At 44.6% G+C, this 11,913-nt stretch overlaps 1 protein-coding gene across 1 annotated transcript; it reads left to right on the top strand.

Annotated features, from left to right (window-relative positions):
- The first annotated feature begins 2,521 nt into the window (after positions 1–2,521).
- On the top strand, positions 2,522–9,295 carry LOC138974380 (uncharacterized). The gene is made up of 4 exons (XM_070347098.1): positions 2,522–3,140; positions 5,208–5,435; positions 6,600–6,812; positions 7,720–9,295. Exons 1-4 carry the CDS (start codon positions 2,522–2,524, stop codon positions 9,150–9,152), a joined length of 2,493 nt encoding a protein of 830 aa, XP_070203199.1. The 3' UTR covers positions 9,153–9,295.
- Positions 9,296–11,913: the final 2,618 nt, after the last annotated feature.

Raw genomic sequence — 11,913 nt, forward strand, 5'->3', positions numbered from 1 at the left:
CGTTCCCAGAGGTATGATTTTGAAATTTGGAAAGGATGCGTTGCCAAAATCAGACTTCTTGCATAAAACTGTTGATGACGCTATCAACTCAGCTAGCCTTGAAATTGTCGGTACGTGCAGAGACACATACCGCTGCCTGAAAGAAAAAGTAAACTGTGAACTTCAACAGGTCATGTACAACATCCAACAAACATCTGGATTCCATGAATTTGAAGCAGCATATAGATACCAGCAACAACAAGCAGCCAAACTGAAGAAAAAACACTGGAAAGCTAAACAGAAAAAGCTCAGCAGATTATTGCAACCAAAACACGAACAAAACCTACGACAACCTTTCTCAGTGAAGGTAAAAAGAAAGTGCAGGAGGTTCAAACGGACCCAAAAGGCAATAGACAAGAACACACCCAAGGTGATCTCCAACACGGTCATCAACTTATCGAAGGTCGATCTATCCGAAGAGCAAAAACATGTACTTGAACTTGGCCCTAAGTTTGTCCCAACACCCCGCTCAGTTGACCAACAACAAATCGTGGAGGACATAAAGGCAGGCTGCCGTCTGGTAAGACTAAAAGAATTGTTCTACGATCCTGAAACACAAGCAAATGAACCACCAAAGTTCTACAAGAAAACTTTCTTCGAACCGCAAAAAGGAAGAGACAAAGCTCTGGATATATACTGTACAAATCTACAACATCAAGCAGAGACGTTCGCAAACAACTCAAGAGTCAGAGACAACATGGACACACCCCACCGTGTTGCCCTCCATCAACTACGCCAGATGGTATTGAACAGAGAGGTACGCATCAGTACAGCTGACAAAGGTGGGGCAGTGGTAGTACAAGATACTGACAACTACATCAAAGAAGCTGAACGACAACTTAACAACAGTCTACACTACAGCAAGGTAGACAAAGATCCAACAGTTGCCATTGCTAAAGCCTCCAACAAAATCGTCCAAGATATACATGACAGGGGTTGTATCGATGATGGAACATACAGATGGGCTAAAACAGAACTGAACACAGTCAGAACCCACTGTTTCTACCACCTACCTAAGATCCACAAAACCCTTGAGAACCCTCCGGGACGACCTATTGTCTCAGGGGTAGAAGGCCCTACGGTAAAACTTTCGAAGTTAGTGGACAGCCGGCTTCAAGACCTGGTCGTGTAACTCCCAAGCCACGTGAAAGACACAACACACATGCTGCAAACTGTGCAGGATCTTAACACGACCGAAGGTCCCTTCAACCCAGGAACACTCCTTGTCACCATTGACGTCGTAGGGTTATGTACTAACATACCGCATGATGACATGGAGACAGCACTTCGTCATTTCTTGACACTGAAGCCTTTAACAAACAGCCCACCAGCATCAACGATTGTACAGGTTGTTCGGCACATCCTTTCCAACAATGTGTTTACATTTGAAGGACAACTGTATATACAAGAACACGGGACTGCAATGGGCACTCCTATGGCCCCGACAATTGCTAATCTCTTCATGGGATGGCTGGAAGAACGCATGCTGGAATCAAGCCCAGTTCCACTCCATACCAGCTCGTGGAAGCGATTCATAGATGATATATTTCTTCTATTGACTGGCACACCAGAAGAACTTGAGATCTTCCAGAAGCATATCAACACATTTCATCCTACCATCAAATTCACAATGGGTTCTTCGCCGGTTGAAATACCCTTCTTGGACATCACGCTCAAAATGCAGGAGGGGTACATAGAGACAGATCTCCATACAAAGCCCACGGACATCACGCTCAAAATGCAGGAGGGGTACATAGAGACAGATCTCCATACAAAGCCAACGGACATCACGCTCAAAATGCAGGAAGGGTACATAGAGACAGATCTCCATACAAAGCCCACGGACATCACGCTCAAAATGCAGGAGGGGTACATAGAGACAGATCTCCACACAAAGCCCACGCACATCACGCTCAAAATGCAGGAGGGGTACATAGACTGATAGAGACAGATCTCCATACAAAGCCCATGGACATCACGCTCAAAATGCAGGAGGGGTACATAGAGACAGATCTCCATACAAAGCCCACGGACATCACGCTCAAAATGCAGATGTGGCACATAGAGACAGATCTCCATACAAAGCCCACGGACAAACGAAACTACCTTTACTATACGTCGTGCCACCCAAGACACTGCAAGGAAAACATCCCCTACAGCCAGATATTGAGGGCACGGTAGCTCAGCTGGTAGAGCACTGGACTTGTGATCGAAAGGTCGCAGGTTCGAATTCGGGCCGGGACGGACACGGGTCAACTTTATGTGCAGACCCAGAGACGGAAGCCATGTCCCACCCCCGTGTCATCACAATGGCACGTAAAAGACCTTGGTCATTCTGCCATAAGTGCAGGTGGCTGAATACACCTAAACACGCAGACACCTGGGTAGCGCGACTCCGTTGCTGCTAGCTTTCCACTGGGAGGAAGTGACCCGAATTTCCCAGCGATGGGACAATAAAGTAATGAGAAATGGGAAATGAGAAATGAGAATATGCTCTCAAAAGAAGGACTTTGCACAACAATGTCATCAGCTGGAGCAAGCCTTCCGACTGCGTGGATACAAGAAGAAAACGCTGGAGGAAGCCAAAGAGAGGGCAGGAGCAACACCACGATCAGAGGCCTTAGCGTACAAAGAGAAGTCTACCAACAACAGAGTTCCCTTTGTTATCACACACAACCATGCCAACCCTCCTCTGCGGGAATGGTTGAAGGAAAATCAGGAAATACTGCACTCAAGTACACGAATGAAGGAAGCAGTACCTGAACTGCCAGTGGTTGGAGAAAGAAACGCCAAAAGCCTCAAACATATGATTATGCCTACTGTCCTTCCCCCAGCCCTCACCGTAGACTCTGACTCAGGTGTTGCAAAATGTGGTAAAACATGCATCATATGCAAAGAACACTTGACAGAAACCAAGACCTTCACCAGTGCCAGTACAAGAGAACACTTTGAGGTCAGACACCGCATGTCTTGCACATCGTCCAACATTATCTACACGCTGTACTGCAATAAGTGTGACCATGCACAGTATATCGGGGAGACAAAAAACAGTCTCAAAACCCGCTTCTACTTGCATAGGTCACACATCCCAAAACATGTTGGTACACATGTGACAATGCACTTCAGTTTACCTGGACACTCACTGCAGGACATGCGGTGTTTACCCATCGAACAGGTGTACACCAACAACCCTACACACAGGCACGAGAGGGAACAGTTTTGGATCAGAAAGCTACAAACAGTCTTTCCAAGTGGACTAAACACTGTCACCAAATAAATGTCAGATGTGACAACACCTTATAGTTGATGTAACATTCCTGCGATCACGTCCGGGACGTGTTTAACTTTTGAAAGTAAATTTGACTACAACTGTGTAAAAGATATGTACTTTTCATGAACCGCCTGTTTTACAGTGATGAACTTGTATATACATTGTTTTCAACCATAGGGACAACCCTATCAATTGAGAAAGGACACTAACTTGCGTCGATCCAGAACTTTCCACCACATCGGATGTTGAAAACAGAAAAACAATTAATCTACTTGCTAACGTATTAACATGTCAACGCACATAAGCGGGCATGTAAATCTGCATGTGCCCGCTAATACAAAAATATGTATGTGTGTGCGCGCGCGCGCGCGATTACGTATGTGTTCGTGTATGTATATGTGCGTTGGGTGCGTGTGTGTGGATGTACCTGTGTCAGTGTGTGTGTCTGAGGGTACATGATGATTATGCAGGGGTGTGTGCTAGCACGTGCGAACGCACTCAGTGGTCATGCAACGAGCGTTCATGTGCATACTATCTTTCACCTTTACTTGTCCGTTTTGAAGTCCTCAATGTCTCCCACCCACCTTGTTATCATCCAGGTGTTCAGCACTGCACTGCATAATCTTTAACAATCCACTTGTTTAGAACTAGGCTTTGTTACTGTCTTATTCATTTTTGGAATTCCGGCACGCAAAACATATTACGTCATGTATAATTACGTCATAGACAGACATTGCGTCATAGGATATTTGTAAACATCGTGCGAGTTAATTATAGAACACCCTGACGAAGGCCACGAGGCCGAAATATTGGTGAAAACGTGAAGGCTTGTTTTGGTTATTTTTTCCATATATATAAAGATATGTATAAATATATACGAATGGTACAATTGTGAAAGTGTATAATACTTAAATATGGACTCCGTGCAAATAAGGTTATCGCCTGTCATCAATCTCTTTGAGGTGCACTAAAAAGCGAACTATACACACAATAATGCAACTTACATATTCAAACAAAATTGTTCCCTTAACTGCTTGGTGTAACACATATACATTGCTAACTTTTGTAACTCTTCTCTACCTATGTTTTCAAACGGGGCTGGTTTTAGCATATAAACACTTCATGTCCCTAATAGGCTCTAGTTCCCGTGAGGACGTAAAACTTAAGTAACCAACCAACCAAACAGGGCTTTTAGTGAACATTCATTCAGACATGTCATAATAGATCCGATGTACTGTTTGCGTATATCGTTGTACAGTGGACAATAAAAAAAAAATGTAATTCGTCTTCAAACTTGGCAGGGCAACATTCACAGGTTTTACTCGCAGTTTCTGGATGATATCTGTTATTTATACCCAATTCATTTATACCCAGGCGGAATCTGATCAACACGTCCCGGAACTTTTAATGGTGATATCATTTAAATACCTTTCTGCACAAAAAAAACTATTTTTTTAAATAATCGATATATGGAGAATCTGAGAGAGAGAGAGAGAGAGAGAGAGAGAGAGAGAGAGAGAGAGAGAGAGAGAGAGAGAGAGAGAGAGAGAGAGAGAGAGAGAGAGAGAGGGAGAGAGAGAGATAGAACGGGGGCACAGATTATCCTATATCCTCGTCATAGTTTGATTTCGATAAAGGGAGAGAGATAAAGGGGGAGGGGACACATTATCAAATATCCCCGTCATAGTTTCAATTCGATGAAGGGAGAAAGAGAGGGGGGGTCACAAATTATCCAATATCCTCGTCATAGTTTCATTATAATAAAGGGAGAGAGACACAGAGAGAGAGAGAGAGAGAGACAGACAGAGAGAGACAGACAGAGAGAGAGACAGACAGAGAGAGAGAGAGGGGGGAGCACAAATTATCCAATGTCATTGTCCGAGTTGTTTCCTTTCAGTGCAAACCGGAAATCTAGCAAAAGGAAAGCCCAGCAATCAAAGCAGCCTTTACAGTGCTAATGAAGGACACTCGCGGTTGGCAGTGGATGGGAACAGGAATCAAAGCTACTACGATCTATCCTGTACCCACACTCTGCCAGATCCAAGGCCCCACTGGTGGCAGGTGGACCTGGAGCAGGCCGTCACCGTGACTGCTGTGGTTCTATACAACAGAGGAGACTGCTGTGGTAAGTTGTTCCTCAGGGCCGGAATGTATGTGTCGAGGATAGAGACTTTAGCCCGGGATAAACTCTATCCTCCAGGGCCGGAATGTACGTGTCGAGGCTCGAGACTTTAGCCCGGGATAAACTCTATCCTCTAGCTCATTCAACCCACTGTGAAAAACAATATCCCAATGCATGGATCGAGGTTAGCCATATTCTCGCGCTAAAATCCGGGTCAAACTATATTTCCTCGTTTTGAAGCTGATAAGTCTTTTATCCCGGGGTAAGTTGAAAAACAACATGGCGGCGGTCGCACTTTAGGTGCGAAGAAACCGTATTTTCAGGCACAGGAGTAACCTGTTTGACGAGTTTGATGAGTATGAATTGTTCAACAAATGTCGGTTTTACCGCGAACATGTTTGTGATCACGGACAGAAAAGTGTGATCAAACTTTCAAATAGTGGTGGTGGTTCCCCATCCCCTCTCTTTCCCTCACTTCGGAAATTCCCATGACAAAAACAGATCGAGGTTAATTATGCGCGGGTTAGCTATCTTATCTGTAACCTCGACTCATACTTTGCGCTAAAGTGCTTCCGCTATCTTCGGGACAACTAGTCTATACTTAGCTACTATCCCTGGGTTAGACTGACCTCAGCCCTTACACACCGGCCCAGTTACCGCAACACGGTGGCCTAGTGGTAAGGCGTCCGCCCAGGGAGCGGGAGGTCGTGGGTTCGAACCCCGGCCGGTTCATACCTAAGACTGGCGTCTGGCATTATGGGGTTAGTGCTAGGACTGGTTGGTCCGGTGTCAGAAAAATGTGACTGGGTGAGACATGAAGCCTGTGCTGCGACTTCTGTCTTGTGTGTGGCGCACGTTAAATGTCAAAGCAGCACCGCCCTGATATCACCCTTCGTGGTGGACTGGGCGTTAAGCAAACAAACAAACAAACCGGCCCAGTTCTCCTCTCAGCACTGTACGTCTTATTGTTGCGGTGCAATCCGTTTTGTAATACTTTACTCACATCAAATGAACTCGCAATGTATTTTATGTATGTTTGATTTTACTTTATTTATCTATACACATGTTGCAGTTGTTTGTGTTACATGGCATTGTGTTGAATTGCATTGCAATCGAATAATTTGTATTGTGCTGCATTCTAGTGTGTTGTATAATTTACCTTTGCAGGTGATCGCCTAAAAGACTTTGCTGTAGAAGTGGGGGTTCCAGACCAGGATGGACAGGTTGAGTACCGGAATTGTTCCTTTCACAGCGGCCCAGCTAACAGCATTGTCAACACCACCTGTTGGACTTCCCTGTGTGGGCGTTACGTTCGCGTCATCAAACAAGACGATGACGCTGAGGCTCTGACGCTGTGTGAAGTGGAAGTGTTCGGAAGTGGTACGTGCTTGAACCTCGTGAGTCAAAGAGGGGGTGGAGAGAGAGAGGAGAGAGAGAGGGGGGGGAGAGAGAGAGAGAGAGGAGAGAGTGAGAGAGAGAGAGTGATAGAGAAAGAGACATAGAGACAGACAGACAGACAGACAGACAGAGAGAGAAGAAAGAGAGAGTAGGGAATAGGGGGTTAGAGGGAGAGACGTTAGGAAAGTGAGAGAGATTGCAGGGGAGAGAAAGAGAGAGACAGACAGACAGAGAGAGAGACGGCAGGGGAGAAAGAGAGAGAGAGTGAGACAGAGAGCGAGAGACAGAGAGCGAGAGAGACAGAGAGAGAGAGAGAGAGTGAGACAGAGAGTGAGAGACAGAGAGCGAGACAGAGAGGGAGAGAGAGAGACGGTTGGGGACAGAGTGGTGTGCGTGTCCGCCTATGTGTGTCCTCGTGTGCGTGCGGGTGGTGTGTGTGTGTTTAATCCTCTGAAGACACGTGTTCTTTCCTCTTTCAATGTTTCTTGGCATGCTATCAGTCTATTTTGCTTTCCATCGTATGAAAGCTATGGAGAAAAAAAAACGTCCTCATAAGTTTGTGTACATGAATTTACTAATGGAATGTGACAGCTTTGGGCGCATGTTAGATCGTAAAACCTTTCCTTTTTTCCCGGAGTTTCAAGTACCCTCTATATGGTCCGACATTACGTTTCGGTCAACTCACAACAACTGGAACGCCTATCTAAATATTTGCTCGAGGAACTACTTCTTCTTCTTCTTCAGCGTTCCTAGTGTGTACTGAGGCATGATCATCGAGGAACAAGCACATCTCTCAAGAAACATATGTCGTCGCCAGTATATATACCGTTGCACCCCCTTGAATTGACAGACGTGTTACACTTTTAACAGTCAACAATATTGGTTTCAGAAACGTCGTGCACAACTGGTACAGCCGACGGAACCTCAACCTTGACAGACCAAAGGGTAACCATGACAACCAATGGCCAAACAGCAACATCACCACCAACGATGTCCTCTGACAACCCTTCCCCTGCGACAACACAAGAGGCGACGTATCCCACCACTGACGACTTCGCAACTCCGTCAGAATCCATCCTTTCAACTCAGAAACGAGAAACGTTGACACCACAAAAAGAAACAACCCCCTTCCCAACGGAAGTGTCATCAACACCTGATACGCTAGACGGACCAACAACTTTGCCAACCCAACCTGTAGCCAGCTCCACTGTGGGACAGTCATCAACATGGGCTTCAGCGTCCTCATCCGTCCAGTCATCGACTGTACCGACACAAGAAACAAGCCCTTCCATGACTAATGTGTCAGCTGAGTCAGCCTCAGCAACATCAACACATGAACTGACAACTCTGACTCCACACAACCCTGGCAGTTCAACAGCTGACGTAATAACACCAGGTTCAATGACGTCACAAGAGACGTCAACACCTCAAGAGACCGGCAGTTCAGCGGCTGACGTTGTAACACCGAGTTCAATGACGTCACAAGAGACATCACCAGAACAACAAACCGGCAGTTCAACAGCTGACGTAACAACACCATATTCAATGACGTCACAAGAGACATCAACACAACAAGAAACCGGCAGTTCAACAGCTGACGTAACAACACCGGATTTAATGACGTCACAAGAGACATCAACACAACAAGAAACCGGCAGTTCAACAGCTGACGTAGTAACATCAGGTTTAGATATTTCACGAGAGACATCAACACCACAAGAAACCGCCAATTCAAAGTCTGACGTAGTAACACCCGGGTCAACGACGTCACAAGAGACATTGACACAACAAGAAACCGACAGTTCAACAGCTGACTTAACAACATCAGGTTCAATGACGTCACAAAAGACCGGCGGTCCAACGACTGACGTAACAACAACAGGTTCAATGACTTCACAAGATACTTCAACATCGCGAGAGTCAGCCACCGCTACTCACGTCAACTCAACACAAACCAGGAACCCTTACGCCCCTGGTAATGTTCGTGAAACTCTTCCAACAAAGCACGCTAAGTGCTGTCGATGTGTATTTTTGGTCTCATCTAACGTTACAGAACAGACAATAACAGCAGTTGAAAAGACCATGAAAGAGGTGAGGATGTCTCTGTTGGTCAACAGAACACAAGTCGGCAAATCCATTCGCAAGAAAACGTCTGCTGGTGACGAAAGAACGTCGTCCAAGACTGGTGGCTTTGCTGCTGTAGTCATTCTGACAAGTGTGTTTGCTTTCTTTCTCGTTCTTGATTGTCTCGGCTGTATTCGGGGTTGTGCAAGCAACATAAAGCGCAGTAATGCCACGTCGCCATCTTCCCGAGAGCCATAGTCGATGTGGGAAAAGATCATCTTAATTTCCACCTGGATACTTACCAAAAAGTCTTCTTGTATTCTGCGCACAGATGGATTTTTCATGAAATGATTTCGAGACTAGACTTTAATTCCATTTACAATATTGATTCCAAACACACACCACGCACACACACTGACGCACCCACACACACACACACCCACGCACACACACACACACACACACACACACACACACTCACACACACACACACACACACACACACACACACACACACACACACACACACACACATCCAGATCCATCAAACTCTCACATATTGCAGTACAGTATACAAAATGTAATAAAACGATTTAATCCGGATTTCTTTTTTATCATAAAGACATAGTATCATTTTCAAAAAACCTGGTTTTCAAAATTAATGGTATCTAACCGATTGATCAGGCAATTAAAATGTACATCTTCTGCTTAACGGCAAGTGTTTTTTTTTAGATATGTATGTACAAAATGGGGTCCTGATTAGGCCTACATGGTCCGCTAGACCCAAAAAGCAACAACTATCAAATCAAATCACATGTACAAAATGTGATGTTTCATTGTATTAACACGAAGAGTTTGGCTTTTGTAAATGTATTACTTCGCCCGCCTTCTCTTTCTGCCCCCCCCCCCCCCTCACTCTCTATCTCTCCCCTCTCTCTCCCTCTCTCTCTCTCTCCCCTCTCTATATCTCTCTCTCCCCTCTCTCTCTCTCTCTCGATCTCTCTCCCACTCTCTTTCTCCCCCTCTCTCCTCTCTCTCTCTCTCTCTCTCTCTCTCTCTCTCTCTCTCTCTCTCTCTCTCTCTCTCTCTCTCTCTCTCTCTCTCTAGATAGATAGATAGATGACAGTGTATTTTTCGCGTGGCTATAAATTGATTCGACCTTTGCACTTTTACACTGAGGACAACTTACGGGTGCAAGGAAAGCGTTCTGGACACTGCGGTGACCTTCTAAAAACCCGATTGACATCCTACTTGAAAGCCTGAATTAAAGGGGCAGCCTGAGTCACAGCACTGCAAAAGCAACGTTACGATATAAACCCTCAAAATGTTAATACTACTATCTTACTGCCTACACATACCTTTAGTGTTGCAATAGCCAACCAAAACTATGCGGTTTGCAAGTTTGCAACTTTCATCAAATGTAATTTACAATTCCTGTGAACACGTTCTGGGGCTCAAGGCTGTGTGCGGTATGCCAACTTGGACTAATCTTTCACAATGTTCATACGTATAATCACCGTAATCACACATAATGTAAAGTGTCCAGAATATAAATAATGTTTCGTCTGGCCAAGACTAATAGACTTCCATGCAGGATTGTGAAGTAATAGTTCACGTGCGGGATCTGATGTGAGCCTGGTCGACGGCAAAACTTTCCTGCCAGTAACAGACCAACATTAACTCGTTGCAGTTTTTGACTCCTGGCAGGAAAGGCAATGGAACTTTTTTTTTTTTTAATTCAAAGGGATAGCTGCCTGAGGACGTTGTAGTCTTGTCACAAAGATGTGGGTATGATATTTGTGTTATGTAGGCCGTCGTGATTTTAACCTCCCTAAAGATTGACTTGGGATGAGTTAGAACACGTTTGAAGCGTTATCACGGAGTTTGTGCGTTGCACGTGAATCTGGCTTTAGCTTGAGATGAGCTGTGTTTATGAGACATGTAGCTGGTTTTGGTTTGATATCGTCACAACGCTGTGGAGGCTCAACCGAGCAAGGTGTCTAAGCGGGTGTCAAATTTGTCTGGGACAAATTCACTCTTTCAAGAGACGGGTCTCTTAAGGTAAATGATTTACTATGTTGTATATTATTGAAGTTTGATTACATAGCTGCAATGTAAAGGTTAGTGTATACAAAGTGCACTAAATCTTAGTGTAAAGTTTTAAGAGAATTCTTGATGTGATTGTATCACGGTTTTTCTTGGGGAATTTCTTGAACATAAATGTTACGCATTTATGTTATGTTTAAGACGGTGATGCTTTGTATGGCAGTGTTATTCATAGATTAAGTATTAGTTTGGATATTGAATGTGGACGGAATGTGAACGTAGAATGAACGAGAATGTATGAGTTGATACATGAATGTTTGGAAGAAGAGATGGTTTTAGAGAATGTTGTATTAAGACTTGGTTAAATTCTTTAGGAGTTTCCATGAGGAGTTTCCATGGCGTGTACGAGGGACGGACCTTACACGGAAAAGCGCGGGACGATGGTAGCGAGCAAGGGACCACATCTGCGCAGGGTGACTAGACGAAGGAGTCTTCATCGTTACCGGTCGTAGCTGACGACGGTTCTTTTCGCTAATGGCGGAAAGGGTTTCTCGGGGAGAAACGTGCATCTATAATGAGAGTTTCTGGGAATTCATCATTTACGGGATTCAGCGACACAAGGATGTGTAACTGACGACATGCAGTGAGCCATGATACGAACTCGTGAGTGTCTGTCAGCACCTTATCTTGTGCGTTACCTTATCTTTGAGAAAGAATCTGTATACTTTGTATTTACATGCATTGAGTGAATGCTATACGATTGAGTGAACTGTGTGTTCGAGAAGTTGTTTCGTATTGATGTATTTGAAGTGAATAATTGTGTTGAATTTGTTGAGGAATTAATAAGTCTGTATCCTCCCAAATTCTGTGTTTGAAGTATGTAGTGTGAAGAGTGAAGAGTCAGTGTAAATTAGATAGGGCAGAACACGAACACATAATAGTAACTCCTTTATTCACACTATAATCCACTTCA

Source organism: Littorina saxatilis, linkage group LG8 (genome assembly GCF_037325665.1).
Source record: "Littorina saxatilis isolate snail1 linkage group LG8, US_GU_Lsax_2.0, whole genome shotgun sequence".
In the NCBI taxonomy this organism is placed as follows: Eukaryota; Metazoa; Mollusca; class Gastropoda; order Littorinimorpha; family Littorinidae; genus Littorina; species Littorina saxatilis.